Genomic DNA, 13171 nt, shown 5'->3' on the forward strand with positions numbered 1-13171 from the left:
TATGAGCACAGAGTGCAGTTCCAACCTGGATTGTAACTCACAAACCATTAGCACCAACTTTCAGCAGAGAGCTCTAAATTTCCAGAGCCACATATTGGCAAGCAGCCGTCACTGTACCTGCTACTAACATTTAGCCTGTTTAAATCCCACACTAAACAACAATGTAAAAAAAAAAACATCTGATTTATTGACACGATATTTTTATTTTCTGTTCACAATATCAAAATGTTCATCATTAAATGCTGCATAAAAACAAATGTAAAATTAATCTTTATACAAATCATTCTCACACAAACTTATGTACATCAATTGTGCAGATATTAACTGCACTTGCAGGGTGAGTAGGTTTTAACACTCATCATGGTAGAGCAGATCAAGGTAATAGCTACAACAGAGAAACATGACATAGAGCAAGCTGCCTAAACAAATATCACAACAATTTCACAAATATTGGAAGAACTAAGAAATCATCACCCACAACACTAGTTCATGATCTGGCTAGATAGAAGAGTGAGAAGAGGATTTAACAAGTACAGATAAGGAAACAGAAAAGATTTAACAAGAACAGATAAGGAAACAGAAAAGATTTAACAAGTACAGATAAGGGAACAGAAAAGATTTAACAAGTACAGATAAGGGAACAGAAAAGATTTAACAAGTACAGATAAGGGAACAGAAAAGATTTGACAAGTACAGATAAGGGAACAGGAAACATTTAACAAGTACAGATAGGGGAACAGAAAAGATTTAACAAGTACAGATAAGGGAACAGAAAAGATTTTATATAAGGGAACAGAAAAGATTTAACAAGTACAGATAAGGGAACAGAAAAGATTTAACAAGTACAGATAAGGGAACAGAAAAGATTTAACAAGTACAGATAAGGGAACAGAAAAGATTTAACAAGTAATGATAGGGGAACAGAAAAGATAACAAGTACAAGAACTGACATGAAAACAGTAAGGAACAAAAGGAAGACAAGCAGAGTGGATAGATCAGTGGCTCTTAACCAGGGGTTCAGTCAGCCTCAGGGCTTTGACAGAGGTCAAGACTCATATGATTAAAATGATTCACAATCAGATTTTGTCAGTGCAGACAACAGAACTATTAAGAGGGTACGGTAAATGCGCATATGGTGGTGTTCAGCACCCCCAAAAAGGTTGAGAACCACTGGGATAGATAGACAAAAGTAATCAGGTGAACTTAGGACTAGAGCAGCTTAATAGTAATTAGAGTGATATTAGAAAAACAAAAAAAAACAACCGAAAAAAATCATTGCACACAATATCAGTTTAAATTTCATGGAATGGCTCAGGGCTAATGGTTTAAATACTTCTTACTTTTGTCATAGAGTCAACCAAAAATTATAAAGAACATTTTGAGAAATGACTTTTATAAATGTGCTTTCCTCTAAATAACTGTGTAATTACAGCTAAATCTGTGTGACAAAGCAAATGAAACAGGCAAGTCTAAAAATTACATCGGACATACATAAAAATAAATACATAGCACTCTATTGTACAATATTAACATGGGCTAACCACAGCAATGTTTTAAAAAGTATAGACCTGTAAACCAAACCGGCATATATTATGAAATAAGTCTATCATTAACAACCTGAATATGCTGGCGCATATTAGCTGCTCTCATCTGAAAGCCGAGATTTTTTTTTTTATTTCTCAGCTTCAGACTGTGACAGTTTACAAAGAGGTATTATGTTATCGCCAGGCATTGGAGTTTAATTTCAGATCACCAGTTCAAATGAGACTTTTAATACTTTTACATCTGTACATACAAAATCTTGATCAGAATTTCTCTAACGTGTCATTAATTCAAATGTATTGTGACACAAAAGATTTAAGTATAACACTGTAAAATATATCATTCAAATAAATTCAATTTGAGATCTAGAATTTAAAGTTTAGAAAGGAATAAAACTAGTATTACATATCTCCAGTTTTAAGCCATTAAACCAGACTTTGAGATCTCACTACATGAACATTTCTCAGATATACTGAATGAGTGGGGTGAGGGGAGGAGGGCTGTGAAAGAAATCAAGAGCAAACTTACGATTTACATTCACTAACCAAATTATTGTGACAGTAGGTAGTAGTAAAAAAAAATCACTTGGTCAGATAATTATGAGAATCAATTAGAAGTTTATGATAAAATAATGCATAAAATACTGACTGAAAATTAATTTTTTTAAACTGAGTTAAATACAGCTATTAGTACAATTCTCATTAACTTATATGAAACATATAAGATTTTCCCAATAATAAATTTCACTACATGAAACTCTGATATGCATTGTTCACAGCACTAGTGTTTAAATCAATCAGATATTGAGTTGTCTCACATTGACTGGGGGAGGAGTTTCTTTAACATCATGTGATATGATTGCTGACTTCACTGGGATATGGGGCTTACTCTTTTTGGGCACACTCTAAGCATCGGAGAGTGATCAGACTAATGAGGGTAGTGCAGCCATGACAAATCAATCCTTACTATAGCAATAAATAGTCTGCTTAGAAGTAAATTTACATGTCAGTTACATTGCAAAACTCTGTAGCCTTGAATTAAAATGAAGAAATATAGAAACGGCAGATATTTAATGTAAACAGTTGATAAACATTAAAGGCGCCAAATACACAGCCATGGCAGAGCTACATTTGTAACCCTAAATTTAGTTTTACGCAAGCTTTGAATTTTAAAGCCTTGTCTTGTTTTCAAAACATTTCAATATGAGTAACTCACTAGGGTGTGAGGAGTATGTAGAAAATGAATTATAAATGTGTAAAACTGATGACAGTACAAGTCCTGGTAGAGATAACCTTATGCTTGAATCTAGATCAGTTTGTACCTACTATTTTATGATAGCCTTCAAGACAATACTTCTGCTTGCAATTACATTTCAATCCAACCTGTTGGTACCGAGTGAGAAAGTAGCATTAAAAGCTGAAATAAGTGAATGACTTGCCAGGCATGAGTTAGTCTGAATTTTGTACACTCTAAAACTTTTCAAGTATCAAACAATATCCAAGAAATGTACATCAAAAGTATATCTGCTTTGTTTCTGATGTTGTCATCTCTACTGGGCAGTATGGGCACTTAAATCTGTTTTAAAATAAACATAAAAGTTAAACACCAGTAACAGGTAAATAAATATATATTTTAAATTTAAAAAATTATTTAGTAAAATGTATTAATTTAAACCGATTAAAAAGTCAAGTTTTCTATCATAGGGGCAGATGTTATAGAGACTGTAGACTTGGACAATTGACTGGATTTTGTGGCGGGACCAAGGAGTGAGGTAGCAACCATTGCTGGTGGACAAGAATGTTGATAAGACACAAGTAGAAGAAATAAACCTAGTCGCGTTTGTAATTGTACTCCACGACTCAATACTTAGTCTCAATTTGAAGACAACTATTCATGAATTATATTTATTGTTAAAATTCTGTAGTTACCTGTTGCTGTTTCCCACAACTAATTTATGCAAGGCATCTTTAGAAATAACATGACCACAGGTCAATCTCATTGGTGGATTCTGTTCTGTACTTTGTTGACGGAGAATAGGACAAGCAAAAATTGAGTGGAATCTGTAATCTTGCCCGAGATCAATTTCAACCTAGGTTTTTTTAAAGATATATTAAAATTAAACTGAAAATAATTAAAATTAAATTCTGTTACTGTCTCTACATTAGGTATAAATTCTACAACATGAAATAACATTATGCAAGTTAAGATTACTTTAATGAGTCTTAAGTTTAGAGGCAAGTAAATCAGTGTCTATGGGGTGCACTAGTCTTCAATGTATCATGTCTACCAATTATGGTTTGTCTTTACAAGAATTATTTTTCTGCACTTTGGCTTAAGCATTAAATTGTTTAAGTTTGAAATTTAACACTATGCCTGCTGCCAACCCCATCATATATTTACTAGCTTGACAGCCCTGCTACTGTAGTACTTGCCTAACTAGTTAGTAGCCTCAGACCACAGTTGATGGATGTTGGTTATACAACCCCATCAAATCCAAATATTGGATGTTGATTATACTTAAATTATACAACTCTACTACAGCTCTTGTTAGCATAATGGGAAAAAAAATTCTTGAGAAAATGTGAAGATGCCCCAAGCCTAGTGACATATTTCACAGTATTTAACGGAAACAAGATTAATTAATTTAATACCTTAATTTATAGGAAAAATATTTTGCTATTTTAATATATGTATTTGTATCTATAAAATAATAACATGTGTATTGCTATAACGAAAGATGACTTAAAATGTATTACTGGTAATTCCTCCTTGCTGCTCCAAACACCAGCAACCTGTCTTGACTGCATGACTTGGCGAATTGATAACAATGGTGGTAATGCTTTACAGCCAGCATTTATTCTGTTCAAGGAAATAAATACTTGTACACACTAACATACACACAACTATTAGTATTTCTTAATTTATATGTGTGTATATACATATATATATATACAATAAACATACCCAACACTGAGAGGACTTTCCACAGAAAGGCCGAGAAGTCCACAAGCATCTCGAGTGAATATGTCACAGATTTCTGCCCAGCTGGAGTCTTCAAACAGAAATGAATATGTAGAGTTGGCTATTCCTTTATTCAGGTACAGCAGAGATCCCATTAGAAGCTGCATGTCTGCAAGAAATAACGTTTTTTTCAGATAAGTTAACATTTTGTATAAGTTAAAGAAAACTACAAAAAACTATCATTTAATGTGAAAATATATTGTAATTGTATTGTGATAGATATTATCCAAAAATGTTAGAATTGACATGGTGTTTAAATCAAAAGTAAATAATCCAAACCTCTTGTGTGCATATCTGCGAATGGGGCCAGCTTTCGAGCATACTGTAAGACTTCCTTTTGCTTCATGGACCCAAACTTAATCAACTCAATAAATCTTAAACGATGAAGTTTGAATTCTAAAGGTGAGTTTCTCTTGGCAAGGTTTTCTCTGTTTTGTTCTGCCCATCTAATTGAAAATCATATTAACTAATGTCAATGTTTTAGTCATGTTGAGACTTCATATACAATGACACAATCATCCATCATTAGATGGTCATGCTCAACTCAAATCCTGTGTCAATAAATGTAAGAGTAGCCAAATTGACATCTGACCTTGACCTGACACTATCATTGATAGAGCTGCAGAATCAGATTTGCAAAACTATTTTATAACATTTTTAAGTTGGTGATAAAAATCTGTATTGCTAGCTCAGTGAAATAATCAGCACAGGGCCACTAGAATACACTATTTCAGGAAGGAGACAAATTGTTATTAAAAATAAAGGTTTTAGTCAAACATAAAAATTGCCCTGCAATATTTATTTACAATTTATGCTTTTATAAAGCCCCTTTCCAATTTACTTATTAGGTGGGGCACACTCTGCAAAAGGCTCACTCAAATGTGACTTGCCAGGCACTTGATTGAAACCCCCAGGGAAAGCAAAAGAGACGGTGTCCAAGACAGACATAGAAGTGGACTCTTCTTGATGAAATGAAGACAGCAGGGATGTCTAGGGAGGCTGCAAAATCAACAGCCTATGCTCTATGCTCCACGAGGAGTAAAGAGGATTAAGTCAACGCATCTTCAGAAGTGTACACATTGATTTTGGACATATAATTCAGTTTTGAGGCTGAAACTTCTCTATGGCAGGACTCAGTTCTGGCTTAGTGGTGTAGGACCATCACTATATAAATGGTGTCTACTTTGTTAGAACATCTCTATTTGTCAACACTGTCAGGAAATTAAGTTTTTTACAGATTTGCTAAACCAATATAAACTTACTCTAAAGCTGGCTCCAAATTATGTAGGCGTAAGGCTTCCAGTATTCTATGGAGCTCTAAAAACGGCTCTTTTCTTTCTTGTGACAGCTCCAAGTTTGCATCCTAAAACAGTAAAGTAAAAAGTATTGAAGTTAGATGATGGTTACAGCAAACTAGTATAAAGTGTAATTTTGTAACAAAATATATGCAGTGACAAGTGCCTTCAAGTGTACTGTACCTGATTTAAACATTCTGCTATATCTAGCATGCCCTGTCTGAGAAAATGTTCACATATAACTTCATTCAAGAGCCTTTGTCTCCACTCCCCATCAAAGGCACCATCTGTAACTACTGCAGAAAAATCTGAAGTGAAATTCTGAAAATAGAAAATACTTTTACTTTTAGACAACATACAATATTTAACTTGTTATTCTATGCAGATCACTAGTTGTATTTAGAGTACATTAGTTGACAGGCATTTTGAGAGAAATTATAAAGGTAGGGACAATAAATTCACTGTTGAAAAGGAGTAGCAGAAAAAAATTGTATTTATTTGTAGTAAATTTTTGTCAACAAACAATGAGAAATTTATTTAAAAAGCTACTTCAACAATACAAATGATTAGTGCAAAGAAAACATAGCCATGACAATACAATAAAGCATACTTTATCCTGGACAGAACTTCCAGAATTGTATATACTGCATAATTAAATCTTACCCTATCTATAGTTTTGCCAAGTTTTGAGACTGATCCATGAAGATCTTTGTGAAATGTGCTGACACTGTTGGTTACTATTCTTCCTCTGTTGGTAAAATCTAGAACTGCTGCTTTTATACCATCTGATGCTAATTCATCTTGGGGTCCTATGTTTAATATTAAATATGCAAAGATTCTAGAATAAAGTTACAGTTTCATATAAAGGACAATTCTCATATAGGTCATATTTATGCATAAAATGTAAAAAGTCATTTACCGGGGCCTGAAATAATGACCATTGTTCTTTTAACGTTTCATTATTACCACACAAAAAAAATTAGAACATTAGGGTTGGCTTGAATTTGAATTTCCCATTTATTTTAAAAACATCGATTTGTAAAACTACAAAGAAATATAATAACATATCTTAGGAAAATATGTAAATAGTTCAAAGTTACCTGGATTGATATACAACTTAAAAAACATATATATTATAAGTATACATGAAGTTATTTTGCCTATAGCCCAATCCCATTACAGGGTATGTCTGTCCCGCCCCTTTACCCTTTCCGGTTTGGGACATTGATTTTTAAATGGCCTAAGAAATGGAGAATTTCATTGGATGATCTGCACTTGAGAATTGACTATTCATACTAAATTGATCATAATTATTTTATTTTGCACTTGCGAGAAAGAAGAATTAGCAGTTAAAATAAATGTAGTTCTTGAAAAACTACTTCATTTTTACTCAGGACCACACACACAATTCATAACTAGCTTTCATATGCGAAGTTGTCATAAAACACCACATGAAAATTAGGTCATGTGTAACTGATTCCAGGTGTTTATGATGTTTTAATGGATGTATTATATTAATATATATTATTATATATTTAAAGGAAATCATTTCTTTTCTCCTTTTCAGTGCATTTTTACATAAAAGCTTATTATTAAAATGTTTTTTATGCATTTGTTTAGCCCTTTATTTATAAACTGTAATAGCATAATGGTTTTTAATAATAATCCGACTTTGATCTTCACAATAAGTAAAGTATCCTCAAATTCTGTTACGTATTTATTTGAACACCTGAAAGAAAATTATATAAGAAATATATCTATAAAAGCCTTGTCCTTCCACTGTGTGTATTGTTGACATTGTGCTTTAACAACTGCCTCTGTACTGTGTCGACTTTTTAGCTAGATCATATGCTGTGTGATGTAATGAGGGCAATAAATGTGGGCAGTAAAGGTGGCTGAACAATTGTTGCGCCAAGGTGAGGACAACAAATCTTATTAACTATGTCTTTTTCCCATTTCACATGGATTCAAAGTTTGTATTTTAAAAACATGATGAAAAGTAGGTAGATGGGACCATTCTACTTGCTTCTGTTCTATAACAGAATTAAAACCTAGGCATACAGACTTCAGACAAAAAGTTTTTTTAAGTGTGTTACCACACAAATACAACTTGCGCAAAGATATCTAAAATGTTTGCATTATATTTAATTAATTATATGTTGATTTGCACTTTCTGAAAAAGTAAAACAAATTCCATGCAAATAGTTGATCAAATAGGTCTACTCCGTTACTCTGTGATTTTAATGATTTTTTTCTCACCAGTCTTAAACCACACAGAATAAATGCAGTCATATTCTTATTGCCCACCATCACCACAGAAACATACGGTAAAACTCCATTTCAGCGTATTTTATTCTCCGTTGCTTGTTTACCTCCAGTTGAGCGTATTTTATTATAACAACCGAAACACACCAAAACATTAGGAAAACACGATTTATTTTTTGTATTGTATTTTTGTTTTCACAAATGAATAAAATGAATGTTTAAAAAACACGACTTATTTATTTGTATTGTATATTTGTTTTAACAAATGAATAAAAAACAACAAAGAGACTGACTGAAGCGCTTTGTTTTTTGGTTACAAAAATACTAGAGATGCACACTTTGTACAAAGTGTTCCAATTTCAACTAAACTGAATAAAAGTATTAAAAGGCACAATGATGCTGCCGAAAGTGGGCCGAGGGGGGGGGGGGGTGGAATTTGGTGAGGGATGGCTTGGAGTGTTAGAGAAAGTGTGACAACTGACGTTGTCATTTTAAAAAAAATAATGTTAGAGGTCGTCCATAAATGACATCACACTCGTAGGGGGAGGGGGGGGGGGGTAATTTTGTGATGGGTGTGTGATGAGGGGGGGGGATGGTTCAGATGGTGCTACGTCATTTTGGGGGGGGGGGGGGGGGTCTTGCTTTTTGTGACGACACGCTTTTTTTACGATTTTTACCCTCCCCCCCTCCCCTCCGTTACATGTCGTCACAAAAAGTCAGCCCCCCCCCCCCTAAAATGACGTCACACCTCAGCCTACAAAAACCCCCCCCCCCCCCCTCAAAATTTCTGTTGAATTTTTCTTAAAACATCGATAATTTTTCCAAAATCTTGTCAGAACTCTGTCAACATAGAGTATTTTGATCAATTCATATTACAATTTATTAAAACAGTTTTCTAAAACGCGAAATAACGGCTAAAACTTGTTTTTCTAACATTGCTTTTTTATAATGCAAAAAAAATGACGTCACACCATCTGAAACCCCACCCCCTCCCCCTCATCACACATCGTCACAAAATTGCTGACCCCCCTCTCCCTTACGAGTGTGACGTCATTTATGGACGACCCCACATCAATTTTTTTTTAAAGTCAGAAATTTACTCATACAAAAAAAGGAAGGATGGTAGATTTACTATGAATTTAAATAACATACAACTCTATAGTAAACATTTTTTTTCAGTTTTAGCAAAACTGTCAAATTAAAAAACACAGAGTTTGTACATTTATTGCATAAATACAAAAATATAAAACAGAATGATTAACAGTGTATCAGTTTCACCATGAGACAAATGCCTTTTTTTTTAAAAAATACAATACAAATAAACAAGTCGTGTTTTTTTTTTTAAATATTCATTTTTATTCATTTGCTAAAACAAAAATACAATACAAAAAATAAATCGTGTTTTCCTAATGTTTTGGTGTGTTTCGGTTGTTATAAGGCAGGAAACAGATTCAACCCTCAAGCATCTACTTTTAGGGTCGATTTTCGCCAATTTTCAAAGTAACAATTATTGACATATTATATATCAATTTTGTTGCTTAACAATCGAGGAATTCAAAAATATAAAAATTAATAGCACTAGACATTTACATCACGTTCAAAATGTAGATTAACCACACTCACTCAACTGAGATTTTTTTTTACATCTAAATGTAGTGATGTCTAAAAATCCACGAAATTCACAAAATTAACGATATAATTACACAGAAATGTCACTTAGGCATACATTTATTTGTAATTATGTCAAACTTTACAAAATATACCAGTTTATAGCTTATTTCTATAATTATTCTTGAGAAAAAAAACGACCGCCCTCCCCTTTAAAATTCTGGCTTTTAGAAACACTCTGAGGAAGAAAAAAATAACAGAGTTAAATATAGAAGGTCTATATAAAAAACATAATTAATAAAATATGTCTATATGCCAATTTTTAATATAGTTGCAGCATTTACATGGCTAATTATAATTGTTTAGTACTTAAAACATTAATTTAAAGTTACGACTCTCTGTGGCGTCTTTTAAGTGTAATGTCAGTGTAGGTGAACAGGGTGTTAGGGCCTGATACGATTTCATTAGAATTGGTAATGAACAGAATGTATAATTAGAACTGGCATATAAAAACAATGTTGATAATAGATGCAGTTGTTTTAATCATTAATGCTACTTATAATAGATCAAAATGACAAACATAATTAAAACCTAAGAATCTGGAAGCGCTGACCTCATTTTACTGACACGGTTGTCAAATAGTAAGTAGTAAGTAGATCTAAAAAATAGATCTAGATTTACGTAATTTTGAAAATACGCTAGATCTAGATCTAGATACAAAATCACTTTTAAAAACTGAAGTTAGTGATTAGATCTAGCTCTATAATGAAATTGAAATCAACAACTGATATGTAAGTATCTTTTGATTTAAAAAAAAATACGCTTAGTTCTAAGAAAAAAAAAATTCTATTGTGTACTCGATCCCTATCCCAAAACGTGCCAGCCATATCGCATGCGTAGTCAGCTACTCAGCTGCTTATCAAAACGATGAATTTTAAAATTATATAATAAAAGTAGGTCACCCTAAAAAAAGAGTAAAATGGCTCCCGTTTTCACGACAGCCGTCACTCGATTCATAATTTACAGAGTTATAAAGTTCTACTTTCTTTTGGCTATAGATTTAAAGAAATATTAATTTGTTATTTCTCATGCGTTCCAACAATTGTACCTAATTTTAATAAACATTGGATTAGTAAGGACTCGATTCTTTTTAGAATTAGCCCTCGACACTATACAGGACTATTGCGAAGAAACAGACTCGCGCGAATGTCGTGCGTAGGCTGGTTCAGTGGGCGAAGATTAGAACCCCATTCAGACGGAAAATTTTTACTTTGAAATAATTACATTATCAATTAATTTCGATTTAAAACAAATGGCTTAAAGTCAAAAGTAAACTAAAATTTAAAAACTTTGTTATTCGCAGTGTACTCAAGATTCTCGTGTTTTAAAGATAAGTCTAGTTTTACTACGTGTACGTGCATGGTGCGAATATCGATTTTCCCCGACAGAAAATCATAAACATTTTTTTTAAGTATCTACGGCAAAATAATACTTATATTTTACAGAATTAAATACATTTAACTAAACTGTTATTTAAATACATGCCTCGGAGGAAAAAAATACAATTTTACATCCGTAAAAAATTAACTGAAATCCCCGCTTTCAACGACGCCGATGTGTCGTAATTATGGCCATTCACTTTGTTCAAATTAAAGTAAAAAAACACATTCAAATATACTTTTTTTTACTTTCATAATTTACAGCAATCATTTCTAATGAAAAATCCATAAAAATAATAGTTATTTTTACAAAATATTATTTCTTACCTTATTAGTGCAGTACACGTACTTTTCCAAGTAGATCCATTCCGTCTAGATTTGCATACTTCGCATCCTTCGCCGCGGCACAAAATGTCATAAAAAACGTATTCCACAAAAATGTTGCTAACGAAGCTTGTAAAAACATAGCTCTATTTATTAGTATAAACAAAATCCCCGACCGATGTCTGGTTAGAAAGTTTATGAACGGCGAAGATCGAATATGCATTTTGCGGTACTAATCTGTTTCCTGCCATAATAAAATACGCTCAACTGGAGGTAAACAAGCAACGGAGAATAAAATACGCTGAAATGGAGTTTTACCGAAACATACTAATTATTCGACTTAATCTGCCGTGTTTCTACAGACTACAGTTAGATCTAGATCTAGATAAAAAAAAAATTGTTTGTTGTACTATCGACAACAGGTTATTTCAATTTCACACCAGTGTACCTGTCATCCTCTAGTTATTCTTTCAATAACAATACATTAAATTAAATGTTAACATACGTTGATGGAGTTCAGCGTTAAAATTTTTCAAAGACAACATAAATTCATCAAGTGTTTGTTGTCCGCGTTCATGAGCAGATGTGTATTTTTCAAATAATTTTTCTAGTTCCTTCTCAACAGCAAAACAAGCTTCCATTTTGTTTTCTAGCAGGATGTTTTGTTTATGAAAGACAAAGATTTTTAAGGGTTGCAGACCAAACCAGTTGGTTATTTAAAAACACTAGGGCCTATGGTTACTAAATTTTAAAATAAGTGCAGTGAAAACATACAACAATTTCCTCAAATTTTAAGAGAAAATCTTGTATTATTTTTTCCTATTTTTATTTTTTAATAATCGAATCCACCGTTTATTTATATATGTACTTCAGGTTACCCTAATAGTTATTTTTGTGCTTTAAAGTTTGACCTCGTAGCGCGGTCTTTCATTTTTTCCAACGTTTAAGTTTCAGCAAATTATGCTTAGTCTAGCTCTAATTATTTAAAGATCAACTTTCAATTTATCTATATATTTATTCAAAATATTTAGTAGATCTACAGCTTATTCAAAAAATTTAGTACAGCTTGTTGTATATTTAAGATTTTAATCTGAACAACTGCTCTATTTTTTTTATAATGGGGTGGGGGGGGGGGGGCGAATAATAAATCGTCATCATGAACTTTGACTTTTGTGACCTTTGCCTTAGCATTTGTTTGTGGTTTTCACAGGGACTGCCATAGAAAGAGATCTACTAGATCTAATCTAGATCTAGATTCTAGATCTATATCTAGAATTTAATTCCATACTAAATACTAGATCTACATTACATCTCGTTATCAGTTCAGCGATTCAGCCACTTCATAATATTTTTAGTCCATTTTGGACCCACTTCCACACACTACTCTACCGAGTTTAATATATAAAAATGACTGATACAAACTTAACTGCAGTTTTATATGCAAAAGATGACATGCGCCTGGTGAGTTTTGTGTTGTACAAGTTTGCAAGTTAATGAGTAAATCTAGATCTATGTCTTAATTTTAAATGTACTTGTACTGTTCAGCTGTTTGTCAGTGTTGTGTTAAAGTTGCTAGATCTAGAATAGGCATAGGCCTATACGCTAGCGGCTATTACTTTTACTTAAAGTTCGAGATCTAACTAATTTCAATACGAGATCTAATTTACTAAATCAATA

The 13171-nt window shown here is 32.7% G+C and overlaps 1 protein-coding gene and 1 long non-coding RNA gene across 2 annotated transcripts; both read right to left on the bottom strand.

The window, feature by feature from the left end:
* Nucleotides 1-728: 728 nt before the first annotated feature.
* Nucleotides 729-12156, bottom strand: LOC131952612 (E3 ubiquitin-protein ligase RMND5A). Its single transcript, XM_059315359.1, has 9 exons — nucleotides 12000-12156; nucleotides 6522-6667; nucleotides 6042-6179; nucleotides 5826-5926; nucleotides 4843-5009; nucleotides 4507-4672; nucleotides 4299-4401; nucleotides 3471-3631; nucleotides 729-3117 (listed from the first exon to the last, which is right to left on the bottom strand). Exons 1-9 carry the CDS (start codon nucleotides 12133-12135, stop codon nucleotides 3054-3056), a joined length of 1182 nt encoding a protein of 393 aa, XP_059171342.1. The 5' UTR covers nucleotides 12136-12156; the 3' UTR covers nucleotides 729-3053.
* LOC131952613 (uncharacterized) lies at nucleotides 9835-11717 on the bottom strand. Its single transcript, XR_009388552.1, has 2 exons — nucleotides 11498-11717; nucleotides 9835-9969 (listed from the first exon to the last, which is right to left on the bottom strand). It is a non-coding gene; the product is annotated as an uncharacterized LOC131952613 (long non-coding RNA).
* Nucleotides 12157-13171: the final 1015 nt, after the last annotated feature.

Source organism: Physella acuta, unplaced genomic scaffold (assembly GCF_028476545.2).
Source record: "Physella acuta isolate Inbredline_101_S28 unplaced genomic scaffold, ASM2847654v3 ptg000880l, whole genome shotgun sequence".
Taxonomy (NCBI): Eukaryota; Metazoa; Mollusca; class Gastropoda; family Physidae; genus Physella; species Physella acuta.